At 39.1% G+C, this 14,759-nt stretch overlaps 1 protein-coding gene across 12 annotated transcripts in view; it reads left to right on the top strand.

Annotated features, from left to right (window-relative positions):
- Positions 1–14,759, top strand: part of MCF2 (MCF.2 cell line derived transforming sequence) — a 66,750-nt gene that overhangs the window by 16,440 nt on the left and 35,551 nt on the right. For 7 of the 12 annotated variants that reach the window (XM_078065279.1, XM_078065280.1, XM_078065281.1 and 4 more), the window contains 10 exons: positions 217–336; positions 1,084–1,200; positions 2,736–2,885; positions 4,720–4,853; positions 5,146–5,260; positions 7,890–8,009; positions 10,160–10,351; positions 11,288–11,479; positions 12,783–12,954; positions 14,243–14,290. In XM_078065279.1, coding sequence (XP_077921405.1) covers positions 217–336; positions 1,084–1,200; positions 2,736–2,885; positions 4,720–4,853; positions 5,146–5,260; positions 7,890–8,009; positions 10,160–10,351; positions 11,288–11,479; positions 12,783–12,954; positions 14,243–14,290 — 1,360 coding nt within the window. The remainder of the gene's footprint in view (positions 1–216; positions 337–1,083; positions 1,201–2,735; positions 2,886–4,719; positions 4,854–5,145; positions 5,261–7,889; positions 8,010–10,159; positions 10,352–11,287; positions 11,480–12,782; positions 12,955–14,242; positions 14,291–14,759) is intronic. The other 5 variants (XM_078065284.1, XM_078065289.1, XM_078065291.1 and 2 more) reach the window with 3 other exon arrangements.

Raw genomic sequence — 14,759 nt, forward strand, 5'->3', positions numbered from 1 at the left:
CGTTGCGAGGGTCTGATCTGATGACCTTACGCTAGTTTTATTTCTGTTTCCGTGTTTTTAGATTCTATCAATATCCATTTTTAAAGTTTTGTCCTTTTAGTGGCCTTTATTACTTTTAAAGTCATTTCCTTTAATTACATATTTTCTGCTACGTGCTCAGTTGAGTGCATGTTTTGACAATTTTTTCTTTCTTTCCTGTGTTTCTTCTTTCTGCAGGTTTCCTTTCCTGGGAACTTGCACTTGGTTTTGGTTCTGCGTCCTACCAGTTTTCTTCAACGAACTTTCACAGACATTGGATTTCGATTTAGCCAGGAAGACTTCATGCTCAAATTACCAGTAAGAGTATATTATTTAAATGTTTTCTTTCTTTAGTTCTCATGAAGACTTTGTACCATGCTGTTGATGTTTTACCTGTGCTCACAGAGCATTTAAAAGAAAAAGATAGAATTTGTCTTCCCAAACTATAAATTTGAAACGCCTAAAAGTCTTCTGCTTCTGTTGTTAAAATAAAGGAATAGTCTAATCAGTTTGTAACAAGCAATTCCTTTTGAAAAAGATCTATGTCACATACGTTACATGTGTGTGTGTATATGCGTGCGTGTGTGTATATAAAATCAGGACATTTTATTTTTAGAAAAAAAAATTGAGTGTGTGTTTTATGTATTTGACTCCCATGAACTTACATCCTGAGCTAGTTCATAGTACTATGATCTTTTTTTTAAAAAGCTATTTTTATACGTTTTTAGGGTAAGGAATAGAGTCCTCATAAATTATGATACTTTTGCCAAGATTAGTCCCTCCTCATAAGTTCTAACTTACCACATTAAAGCCCTTTTACTTTGGTGTAGGCGTAACATTCTTTCAAAGGTGCAAAATTTTAGATCAAGGAGAATTAGGCATTTGGGTTTCTATGGAGATTAATTTTGCTTTACAGAGAAATGTCTTGTAAATGAAAACTGATTACTTAAAGAACCATTTATACAAGATAACTTTGTGCTAATGAATGCTAAAGTTCATTGTACAGTTGAATGGAGGGATGCCATGAAGGGCAGTTAACAGTATCTTTCTTGCTTATTTATATAGGTGGTTATGCTGAGCTCAGTTAGTGATTTGCTGACATACATTGATGACAAGCAATTAACCCCTGAGTTAGGCGGCACCTTGCAGTACTGCCACAGTGAATGGATCATCTTCAGAAATGTATGTTGCTTTTGCCCTTACTGTAGAGCCTATAGTTCATATTCACCTTTAAATCTAGTTCTAGAATTTTTTCCTCTTGGGGAAAAACAGATTTCTGGGGCTCCTATTTTTCAAAAACATATAATTCAACATCTTGATTTTCTTCCATAGGGAATAATCTAGAAATGATGAAGAGTCACTGAGGATGGCAATTGAAGGAAAGGCTTAGGGAATAAGGAGATGATGCTCTGCCCACCCCCTCCTGTGGCCATGTAGTAACTTGAAGAAACAAAGGGTTTGGGTTCAAATCGTAGCACTGCTATTTTTAGCTATACAACCTGGCACAAGTTATATAACCTCTCTGATTCTCAGTTTACCCAATTATAAAGTGGAAATAATAGTACTTTAGCTCAGAGGGATATTGGGAAGATCAAATGAGATAAGCCCTCAAAAATGCGAGTAATATTATTAATCTCATTATAGTGATGCTTTTGAGACAGATTTATAGCAGAGATTCCTTCTGTTCTAGAAATTTACAAATAGGCAAGGGCCCCATGCCTCAAGGTGTGAGTTTATAGTATAAGAATCTTTACTCCAAATCCCAGAGATTAGGGAACGCTTCTGAAGGAAATGATATCTAATTAAATCAGGATTCTTTTTTCCTCATCTTTATTTGTCGTTCAGCAGTTCTGTTCACTCGTATGGAAGTGTATTGTCAAAGTTAGTGGTGTCTAGCCTTTAATTACCTATGAAACTGTAAATAAAAGAGCAGATAACCTTGAGCTGCATGGGAAACAGAGGGTTTATATGGTCTCTACATGTTGCCCTTTTTTTTCCTGAGTCACTAATTTTGGAAACAATCAACAACACAACCTTACTTGACATTTTAGGGCAACAGAGCTTTTGGGATCACAATTTCAAATCTTCTGCCTGAATGAATTGTTGTGACCAGTTTGTTACCCCATCACCTTTGTCCTTTGCTGTGTTTGGAATGTTAATGCTTGCTCCTAAGTTATAATAAAGGAATGTCAAGTGGCTTTGATGTTCTCATCTCTTCAGAAGTAAAGTTAGTATAAAGCAATTTTACACTTGCAGAGTTTAATAGGATAGGCCTAAACAAAGGCTGAAAACAAATTTCTCAGTACATGGCATCTTTAAGAAATTGTTTTCAGGGCCGCTGGGCTGGCTCTGTTGAAGGGGCATGCAGCTCTTGATCTCAGGGTCATGAGTTTGAGCCCCATGTTGGGTGTAGAGATTATTAGAAAAAAGAAACTTGAAAAAAAAAAAGAAATTGTTTTCAATGGTGTTCAAGAAATAAGTACAGATGTTTGGGTAAAAGACATTCACGAAGACTCTTAACCTCACATTAGTTTTGTAGAGGCTTAGATGCAAAATTAGAGTTGATTGCCAAGGGCAATGCCAACTTTCCTTAGCAGAGGAGAGGTCATAGTATATGTGTGTTGTCAGAGCTAAATAAAAGTAAACACAATTACTGATCCAAGTATTGATATGCTGTCAGTTTCCATGGAATTAAAAGGATCACTGGCTCTTTGCAGGCTATAGAAAATTTTGCTCTCACAGTGAAAGAAATGGCTCAGGTGTTACAGTCCTTTGGAACCGAACTGGCTGAGACAGAACTACCAGATGATATTCCTTCAATAGAAGAAATTCTTGCAGTTCATGCTGAAAGGTATCACATGTTAAAGGTATGTCTGATAGAGTTAACAAACAAAAGTTATCCATGGTCTTTCTTTTCCTAGAAAGGTGTTCAGTGTATGTCCTTTTCATGCTGATTGGTGGGTAGGGAGACAACAGGGGAGAACGTCCTGGATGTGTTGAATGTAAGTGTCCCCTTTGCAAATGGTGCCTTCTCTTGAGAAGTTCTTTATTTGTTGATAGAATAGTTTTTAAGTGCCCCGGAAGTAGAAATCCATAGTGATCTTTGTTATCGTGTATTCTTTATCTTATCAAAAGGCCCTCTCATTTAGAAAGCTGGAGAATCAAAAGGCAGACAGGTGTTCTAGTTTAATATCCACCACAGGTGCAACGTGAAATGGAGAAGGAGAACTTGAGGAGGAGTCAGGGGGCCTGTGACCAAGGCAAACATTGCTAAATGATTACAAGCTTTCTTTTCCATAGAGTACTAGTTTGTTTGTTTGTTTGTTTTTTTAAGCAGGCTCCACACCCAATGTGGGGCTTGAACTGATGACCTCGAGACCAAGAGTTGCATGCTTTGCCAACTGAGCCAGCCAGGTGCCCCAGAGTACTAGTTTTTGATGTTTTGTACAATAGACCTTAGATGGCAAGTTGATTTTGCCCTCCTGCCCAGTTGTCTGGAGTGTTGGCTTGTGAAGGATTCTGAGTCACCATTCAGACAATCACCAAGTACTTTGAGATTCACCTTCCCCAGAAAGTTTAAGAATGATGTGAACAAAAAAAAAAAGATTGATCTAAAGAAGCACCTGTATAGTAATTCATGTCCTTCATAGGATAGTAGGCTTGCTGGGGGGCACTCACAGGTACAAGCTCTATGTAGAGGTGACATTTTTATTTTATTTTTTTATTTTTTTGAGGTGACATTTTTAAATTAAGAAGAGGAGAGAAACTGAAATTTTGAATCATAATCTAAAAGTAAAACTGTTCAAGAAAAGACAGCTCTGTCCCTCCTAAGCTGTGTGATTGGAGAATTTGTTTACCCTCTCTCTGAGTTGGAGTTACCTTACGTGCACAATGAGGTTGATGATGATGATGCATGCATACCTTGTAGGTTCGCTGTGAGGATGAAATGGAGTATGTGATGTATGTACAACAGTGTTTGGCACGTAGCTGGTACTTCATAAGTACTTGCCCTTCATGTCTGTGTTCTTATTCATATTGGTGGTGGTGTCCTGAAACTTGTTCCCAAATACACGTACGCCTGAATTTTTTGCTTAACATTTCAGAGGACCCTTGGATCTCCTGAAGGAAGTCATAGATCACTCTTAGATGCCTGAAGAATCTACCCACCAAGGTTAAGACCTTCTGAATAGAAAGAAGAAGCATATGCTTCATGACGAATTAATTAATCCAAACATGAAGTAACGTCATATGTATGGCAGGCACTAATTGGTAACGATTAAGGTTTAGTAGGAAAGGCATCAGACTCTATTTGAATATGCATTAAATATTATTTTAGCTGTATGCTTTCTAGTGTGCTAGACTTCATTATGCTACTTCTGCTTTATTGGAGCATATTAAAAATATTAGTAGAATAGAATAAATGAGAACTTTCTACCAGTAAGAGGAGACTACAATGGAGCACCAAGTACTTCTGCCCATAAAGATCTTATAAAAATACTGATTGCAACATCCATCTCAGCATGCGGAGGCTTCTTGGAGATCCTCATGGGTTTTAGATTCTGTGGTACTGACATACTCTGTAAAGGCCATTCTAGAACGGCTGTTTCTCTTCTGCGTGCTGTAGGTGTGTGCTTCTTTCTCTTTAGGTCATTCAGATTAGGGGACTAGCGGGCTAATTCGTCCCATTGCGCTTTTTTACAGAATGATATTACAGCAGTAACCAAAGAGGGAAAAATCCTCCTCACAAGTCTGGAAGTGCCTGGCATTGAAGACGCTGTCGGTTCAAGGCTTGAACACCGTCACCATGTAAACGGTGACTGGCAGACTGTTAACAAGTGAGTACTCTCCTTTTGGTTTGGAGTTATTTATTTTATACTTTTGAAAGGGAATTATACATTTGCTGCCATCTGTTAAGTGGGAAAATATTCCTGGACCTCTGGGAATCTGAGAACACCTTCCCTGGAAGAGATTAGTTTGCTTGTAAAAGAGGTTCCATGGACATCAATGGTCTCTTCATGGACCACGTGTCACGGTCCTGTAATTCTTAATGTCCAGACCAAGTTTGTGTACATACCTACAAGACAAATCGTTGTTGTGAAGGAATTCTAATGACTTTTCTTTGTTAAGATTGCTGACTCAAGTACATGATATGGAGATAGCTTTTGATGGATTTTGGGAAAAACACCAATTAAAAATGGAGCAGTATCTGCAACTGTGGAAGTTCGAGCAGGATTTTCAAGAGGTCAGTTAACATTTTTTTTTTCATTATGCCAGAGGTTCTTACTCCTTGATCATCAGAAATATAGTCTCACAAGATGCCCATTTATACCCAGAGAGAGATGGAAAGGGGGCAAATGTGAGTGAACCCTGCCCAGATGTCTTTCTTTAAAAAAAAAAAAAAAGTTATTTAAATTCTAGTTAGTTAACATATAGTGTATTATTAGTTTCGGAGTAGAATTTAGTGATTCATCAGTTGCATATAACACCCAGTGCTCACTCCATCACGTGCCCTCCTTAATGCCCATCACGCAGTTACCCCATCCCCCCACCCGCCTCCCCAAGTTGTCTTTCTTGCTTACTTATTTCCTATAAGAAAGCATTTAAGTGCTAACATATAAGACAGGACTAAGTTGCTGTTCACCCTGATGTTTATTATTGTAATTTATTTTACATATAAAATGTTTTCAGCCTGAAATTTCCTTTCAGCTTTCCAAGGAAATAATACCCACTTCCTTCTTGATTTTTTTTAAAATACCATATACCTATACTGACTATATTTAATACGACGTAACAAAAACATTTTTTTTTTGGATCCAGTAATTTATTTCTATGAAAAGCCTGATGTATGAAGCGGCATCGTGTCTAATTATACATTATTTTAAAGGTTACAAAAAAGTACCTTCTAGTTGGATGCTTCTGGAAAATACATCACACATGGTCAGGCTCCTCACAGTCTCTATCATAGTACTTTACCAGGAGGTCCAAGGAAAACTCACTGCTTTTCTGTCTCGCATGTGGCCAGCCTGTTTTCCACCCATGACTTTCTCACATGCTTGGTATTTCATTTGTTCTGGACACGGGGCTCAGGTCCTGCCAGCCCTTTGCCTTCTGTGATGCCGGCAGATTGGGGAATGCGGTGCTCTCCGTGAAACCTTCCGTAAGGAAAGAGTAGGCCAAGTTGCTCTCGGGCCTTCCAGATATTTGTGTCTTTCCCTCCTCCCCAACTGAATACGTGCAAAAGTCACGCTCTTCCCAAACACACCCATTGGGCCTCTACTTATATGTTAATTTGTACCCAGACAAAATTCTTGTCCTGTAGCTATTTTCTTTCTTCAAATCATTGTTGCCTCTAATTAGTGTTGTTGTCGTTGACCTTGGATTGGAATTTCACTGATGTGATCTGTGTCTCATGGTCACCTGCAAATAGGTTCTATATATATGTAGGAACTTAACTTTAAAAAAATCTTATTTGTAAATTCCAGCCATACAGAAAAGTTTGAATATTCTCAAACTTGAAATGTTTTTGAATATACAGGATAGGAATATCCTCTTGCATAACCACAGTACAGTTAGCAAATTTAGTACAGTTAACAATGATGCAGCACTTTCTATGACCTACCGTTGGTATTCCAGTTTTATCAATTGATTCAATAATGTCATTTCTATCATTTCTTCCCCCGCCAGTACAGGATTCAGCCTTAGAGGGTTGGGTATTGCATAAGTTGTCATGTCTAGTCACTTTTAGTCTAGAAGATTTCCATAGCCTTTCTTTGTCTTTTATGACGCTGCCATTTTTGAAGAATCCAGTTCTTTTTTCACATAAAATGTTCTTCATTTTCCATTTGTCTGACATTTTCTCACGATTAGATTAATCTTTGTGTACCCAGCAAGCATACTATATAAGTGATGTGTTCTTCTGAGGGTATCGCATCTGGTGGTAAGTGAGGTCCACCTGCCCCTCATTGTTGATGTGCACTCTGATTACCCAGTTCTCCACTGTATTATTACTTTCCTCCCACTTGTAACTAGTAGGAAATGGGTGGGGAGAAAATTTAAGGTCATGCAAACATCTTGCTGCTTATCAAAATTTCTTCATAGGTTTAGCATCAATTAATGATTCTTGCTTCAACCAGTCTTTACTATGATGCTTGCTTCAACCAGTCTTTACTTTCCAACTCCATTGTTCCCTCCATATTTCCCAGTTCCCATAGGCGTGCTGCGGGCGCAAGAGTCTTCCCTTCTCCCCGTTTCTTTATTTATCTGATTTTGGGGTTCATTAATTCCTAGTTATGTAATGGTTTATAATTCTTTGCTGTTCTTAACTATTTTGGTGTTTCAGACTGACTACTGTGTCCTTGTGACATGTCCAGACTTTTTTTGTCGTTACCACTTCTTTACTTTCTGGCATAAAGAGATATCCCAAGCTCATCTTGTACCTACTCTGCCTTAGCCCTGGAACCAGCCATTTGCTTGAGGAGCCCTGGTTTCTTTTTCTGGGTTCCAGGTATGCTCATTACTACTAGAGGGTCTTTGTTCCGAGGACCACTGACCACAGAGCCTGGGAATATAATATGCAAGTATATACTCATGCATACGCTTCCGTACATGTCCGCATATACCTGCCAGCCTATGTACATAGTGATATCTTATATATCATAAGCACACACTGAGATCTAGGAGGCTAGATTTTAATAGAGTGTATCAATTTCTAGGAATAAAATAACAAATTATTCTCCACATGTGCCATTTTTCCATGTTGCATTTTTTTAAATAGCATTTCCTATAGCATTTCCTATAAAACTGGATTAAGGGAAAATGCCTAATACCTTGTATGCTTTTAAGACTTGTTTTTTTTTTTTTCCTGTTTATAGCTTGTGAGTGAAGTCGAACTTATGTTAAACCAACAAGCAGAGTTGGCAGATGTAACAGGGAACATAGGTCAAGTAAAACAAAAAATAAAAAAGTTGGAAAACTTAGATGAAAATTCTCAGGTAAGATTACATCTCAGATGTTCACTGTTCTAATAGTTACATTTTGATGGTTTTCAGTAGTATCAACCCTTATGGGCCACCTTTCATAGCAACAGTCTGTATAATTGGTTTAATAATACTGGTCTGTATTCTTTTCTGATCAATGTGAGCCAGACAAGTCATGTAGTTGTAACAGGTAGCTTCTGAGATGATGATGTGAACGGTTTCGGGCCCACCATTAGGAACAAAGGCGTAAATCATTTTGAAGAAGCTAGAAAACTGTCTTATCAAGAATGCTATTTGAGGGGGGCACCTGGGTGGCTCAGTCAGTGAAGCGTCTGCCTTCGGCTCAGGTCAGGATCTCATGGTCCCGGGATTGAGCCCCACATCGGGCTCCCTGCTCACTGGGGAGTCTGCTTCTCCCTCTCTCTCTTTCCCCCTACCCCTGCTCGTGCTCTCTCCCTCTCAAGTAAATAATAAAATCTTGATAAAGAATGCTATTTGGTACTTGGAAATGATGAAAATATACAAGAGCATAATTCCTTAAATATCCATCATGTGGATGTGCAGTTGAAGCAAACATAGATTCAGACAGATAAATCTGCTTAGTCTTACTAGCTGTGTGACCTTGGGTAAATTAAATTTTCTAAGCCTTAATGTCTTCATCTATAAATTGGGGATAAAGTGACTTACTTTGCAGAATGATTATGAGGATTCTTTTAGATGTTGTAGGCAAAACACTTAGCACAGTACCTGGGATAGGTGATTAGATAATAAGTAATCAAAAGAGCCAGCAATTATCATTTTGCTGGTCTTAAAGGCTTGGACTCATAGTTTTAATAGTTAACAAACTAGCTTTGCTCTTTTGTCTTATATGTGAGAGCAAGGCCATTGTATTTTAAGGTGCATTCCCAGCAAACAAATAGATTCATGGGTATACCGTAAGCATCTAAAAGTGAAATTTGAGAGGCCGCAGTTGTGGTGACCAGTTCTAGAATTATGCTTGTAGGTTGTTGTGACTGTGGGGCAGTTTATAAATCTCTGTGGCATACTAGAAAGAGAAGGCAAATTGGCTTGGAAATGAGGGGACTTTGAGGTTTTTATTTGTTTTTAATTTTTTTTAGTTTTAATTGTGGTAAAAAAAACCCCACATAACATGAAATTTACTATCATAACCATTTTTTTCATTATTTTTTTGAGAGAGAAAAAGTGGGAGGGAGAGAGAGTGAGCATGAACTAGGGGAGGAGGGGCAGAGGGAAAGAGAGAGGGAACCTCAAGCAGGTTCCACGCTCAGCACAGAGCCTGATGCGGGCCTTGATCTCAGGACCCTGAGACTATGACCTGAGCCAAAATCAAGAGTCGGGTGCTTCACCAACTAAGCCACCCAGGTGCCCCCCGTCTTAACCATTTTTAAGTATACAGTTCAGTAGTGTTAACTATAGTCACATTGTTGTGCAACAGATTGCCAGAATGAAATTTTTCATTTTGCAAATCTGAAACTGTACCCATTTAAAAAAAAAAGAAAAAACTCCCTGTTTTAACCCTGGGTTTCCCGCCAGCTAGGTAGGCTAGTCACTTTATCATTATGGGTTTCAGTTTTTCTTATTTTACCTTGACAGATATTTCTGACCACCTACTTATTTCAGTCACTATGTCAGGAGCAAGTGGGGGACCAGGGTGGGAGGGGGGATGCCAGTAGTTGATAGAGTGGGGGCAAGGCCACTAAGATCCCCTTTGACTTGGAGACCCGGTGGTGTTCACTTCAGGTATGTAAAGTAGTCAGGTAGATGATGACTAATGAGATTTCCAAGGCTGAGATGGTATGAAATCCGTTAGCTTTCCTTTGGCCCCCATGTACCTCATTGGATAGATGCAGTTCTGTTCTAAATCTGTACATACCAGGAGAAGCAAACCTCATCCACACTCTGAGCGGGCTCGTTAATTTTCTGTTTCTGGTACCAGAAATACGTGGGTTTCTGATGGCGTCACTGCAGTAACTAATGACTGTGACTGGAAGCTTTCTTAGAGCCCGCAGAAGTATGACATCAAATCGTATTTTTGGCACTCTCTGTGCCTTGCTAAACCACTTTGCTTCACAATTACTTTCTTGTTTCTTCTCTATTTGAACAGATATCATACAGTTCTTGTCTTACTTCTTTCTTAAAATTAGGATCTGTTAGCAAAGGCCCGGTTTGTGATATTACACGGACACAGACTTGCTGCAAATCACCATTATGCCCTTGATTTGATCTGCCAGAGGTGCAATGAACTACGTTACCTTTCTGATATTTTGGTTAATGAGATCAAAGCCAAAAGGATACAGCTCAGCAGGATCTTCAAAATGCACAAACTCCTACAGCAGGTAGTGTCTGTTTTTTCTTAGAGGTTACAGGGTAAAGGTCTGTCTGGGAGAGCTTTGGAATTACATTTGTAAGACGTTGAAGGATTGGCTCTGATGACATTCATTTAATCCACGTACCTTTGCAGTACTCGTGGCAAGTCAAGTATTGTAAGAATTTTGGCTTCCGGTTGGGATGGCTTCCTTTCGGTTTCGGGTACATCTCTGAATCCTCTCCTCTGGTGATAGTTTGCAGTCAGCACACTTTTCAAAGCCCTAGAGGCATTTTGCTAAAGCCAGAAACTCCTCCCACACTTCATAGTTACCGCAATAAGAAATTCAACAGTGACGGGAAGATAGTCCTCCATGGCTTGGCGGTCTGACCCCTTTCAGAATTAGGCAGTGAAGAGAAGAGCTGGCCTCGGAAGTGGAATGTAAAATGAGGATATCATTTACAGACGTCATATCTGAACATGAACATTTTAATCTGTACATCTCCTTCTTTGGCAGGGAAACTTTTATCCTTGTCCTTGACAATCACTACGCATTTATATTACACTTGATGTTTTGCGAGGCATTTCATATTTCATTTATTGATTTGGGGAAAAAATAGCATGCAGCTGAAGTGTTAGTGTTGAGAGAATGGTCAGACTCTTCACTGCAGAATGAATTCCTTGTTATGAAACAAGTACAGTGCTTCCCAGCCTTGGCTGTGCTTCAGAAATACCTGTGAAGCTCTGCAGAAATTGAAATGCCTGGCTTAGGGCCCAGAGCTACTGAATCGGAATTTCTGGGGGCAGAACCCAGATATCTTTATTTTTAACAGCTCTGAAAACAACTCTGATTCACAGAAGCCAGGGCTGGTAAACACTCCTAAAGGACAAATATATTTCTATTTATTCATTCATGGTTTTTTTTTTTTGTGTGTGTGTGTGTGTGTCTGTGTGATTTGCTCATCAGGCTCGTCAGTGCTGTGATGAAGGAGAATGCCTTCTAGCTAATCAGGAAATAGATAAGTTTCAGTCTAAAGAAGATGCTCAGAAAGCCCTCCGAGACATTGAAAACTTTCTTGAGATGGCTTTGCCCTTTATAAATTATGATCCTGATACCCTACAGTATGAATTTGATGTAATTTTATCTCCTGAACTCAAGGTAAGAGGTGTTTTTTTTTTTTTCTTCAAATGAACAAGTGTTTTTAAAACTGTAATTCCAGTAGTGTTGGCAAGAGTTTTACTACTTCACAGCTGACTTTATGTCAAATTGCAGTTACATGCTTCTCTTAAGGATGAGGCATGATATTAGTACCACTGGTAAGCCTCAGAGAATACAAAGGCTTGAAGCGTCATGCTGGCTCAGTTGGTAGAATATGTGACTCCTGATCTCGGGGTCCCCAGTCTGAGCCCCACGTTGGGTGTAGAGATTACTTAAAAATAAATAGACTTTTTTAAAAAAGCATCCCAAGGCTTTATGCTTGCTATATAATGAAGAATAAATCCTCTTTGAGCTGTGATGCCATTATTTTTCAACTCTTTTCACATACTAGGAGTTCTTACATATACATCATTCTGTGCATCCTTAGAGAAGGGGCTAAAGCTATCCTAGGACAATACTGGGCCCTTGTCAAGAGCATTCTACTCCAAATGTCTTGTCTTTCTGCTGCAGTTACTACCAACAGATGCTGTGTGGACACACATCTGGCTTTCCTACTGAGTTTGAGATTGAAGGGATAAAGAAATGATCTGGGGCTTCTTGGGGGCAGGGTGCAAGCAGACGTTGGTATTAACAAGGTAGAGACCTACGGGTTACTGCAGTACCACCCTGTTGGAGATGTCATGAAGCACTCTCACTACGTTGTAGTTAAGAGATTTTGTGATACTATTTGTTGCCAAAATGTGTAGTTGACTCTTAAGTCTGGAAGAAGATCTAAAACCATGCTTAGCTGCAGATCTTAGGGGATGCCCCAGAAAATCAGAAACGTGGCCACAACAACCAAGTGATTTCTCTGGAAGCAACCAAGCGAATCTCTAACTGCCTCAAATCATCTAGGAGGGTCTAGGAGGAGCTTTTTACACCACACAGAGAACTGTAGAACGTCCTGCAGGCTAACACATCACACACTGCTCTGACAGTGCTTAACTGGTGGCTTTCTTGTGCTAAACGTGCCTCCTTTTCCAGCCCTTACTCCTTCCAGCCATGATGGGTAACGCACTTTAGACAGTGACCTATTTCATGACTGCTCGATCAATTTCTTCGAGTTGTTTTGGTTGAGATCTTCTGGTTTTATGACCATGTGAAGGTAGTGCATCCATCTGTTTTCTGTTGCTTTCCTAATTTTTTCTAGTTCTATTTTAAACTCTAAATTAATTTTTTGACCGTCTGGGTCTGAGAGATGTCATAAGATTTGTAATGACCTCAATTCAGAAAGTATTTCACAGAAGTCTCGTGCAACCTGCAGGTTCAAATGCAGACTGTACAACTGAAGCTTGAACACATCCGAAGTGTGTTTGAGAACCAACAAGCCAGTTTCAAGAACCTGACGGACAGGCCTGTGAAGCCAGTCCAGTTTGTGGGACCTGCTTCTGACAATTTGATGAGATCTAGAGCATCATTGTTTTCACCTAAACATGGTAAAGTATCTTACGTTCACTCTTCTTTTCCTGCTGTTGTCTGTTACTCTTGATGTAAATACTGAACGCATTCTTCAGTCCTGATAAATTGAAATTTTATTTAAGCATCTTTGGTCACGTTTACACTCTGTTGCACAAGGCAGGAGTCATGGTCAAGATTATTGTATGACAGTAAAACATAGTAGTAACGTAGTGTAGTACAGAATGAGGACAGTCTGGACTGAATGGCCCAACTTTGCAACGAGCGTGAACATTTTACAGGCATCAAGCCCACCCCTTTCTTCTGCAGGTGGAGGAAAGCATATGAATCTGGTACACACGGGTATGCGTGTGCATACGCACACACATATTTACTACTTACGTGGATAGATTATTACTTGGTTCTTATTAGCTTCTAGTAAGTGAATGGCTTAGGTAATAGAATGGATTGCCTTTTCTAAGTAAGTGCAGGTAAACAGAGTAATTTTGCTAGTAATTAACAGTTAGAGTCCATTTTCTGGTTTTAATCTTTGTAGACTAGTTTTAACCATGTGATATCCATTTCCTTTCTACATTCTGTAGGATAAAATAGCTATCCTGACTGTGGTGGTGAACTAATCTGGAAGTAAGATGATTCTGTTGCCCAAAGTTTCCCTTGAGCTGCCTCTGGGGCCAGGGCCTCTTAGGGGAGAGTAATTTGACCTTTGGGGCCCTAAGTTAGTTGAACGGGTGAACATGGAACTAAATTTTGTCTGTCTGATCTGAAGGATCAGAGACCTCATTAATATATGGGAAGTGCTTTGAAATTCGGAGAAAGCTTGAATCAAGCATAAGGAGCATAAAAACCTCGGTCAAGTCCCCGCATGGATCATTATGAAAATGAGGTGACGAAAGCATGTCACTCAGCTAGGACGCTAGAAGTTATGTAGTTAATAGTTATTAAATATAAAAATATACTCACAAATGAAACTATGAACAGTGCCATAAGTGAAGAATATTGACTAAGAAGATACAGGGCAAAAGAATAAAACAACCCAAAAAACCAATAAAGGGCTACAGAGCAACAGCTATGGGAATAAAAATAGGATAGGTTTATATTCCTTAGCAGAGGACAGGGCACAGTTAGATGTCTGGCTCTGTTTATCGGCTGTGTGACCTGGGGCAATTCACTTAACCTCTTTTAGCCTAGTTTCCTTGTTTGTAAAATAGGACCAATAATGCCTAGTGACTTGAAAGGGTTGCTGTGAAGACAAAGAGGAAAAAACCTTACAGTATTCTTATTTAATGGCATTACACTTTTTTTCTGCAGTGGGAGTTGGATACTCTTTCTTTCAAGCATGTAAACTTTTTTCCCAAGGTACCCATCTTTATTACTTTTCTTCGGTACATTTTCTGAGTTTGTGTCCATGTGAAAAACCAGTTTGACATCTAAAACCAGCAGCAATTCATTCTTGAATTTTGCCCACAATTAACACTCTCCCTTTTTTTTGTAATAATCATCCGTATTCTCCCAGCATTAAACTTACCTTGGAAAATGACTGTCTGAAAAGTAGCTTATGCTTCTAAACTCTAGTCTCATCAAATGACCACCCATAAAAAGAAACCAAGGAAAACAATTGGCTATGTTAAAATAAATCAAGCTTTCTTTCATTTTAGAGACTCTTGTGTCTACCACAGTGCAACCGTTTGTTGGGAGTAGCTTGAATTTTCTTCAGTTTAAGACTGTCTAATGTATTTATGTGGAAGAAGACAGCTGACTGAATAAATGATATGGATGGATAAATGATTTTACCCATTATTTATCGTGGTTTCTAAATTAAACCAAA

Source organism: Halichoerus grypus, chromosome X (assembly GCF_964656455.1).
Source record: "Halichoerus grypus chromosome X, mHalGry1.hap1.1, whole genome shotgun sequence".
Lineage (NCBI taxonomy): Eukaryota > Metazoa > Chordata > Mammalia > Carnivora > Phocidae > Halichoerus > Halichoerus grypus.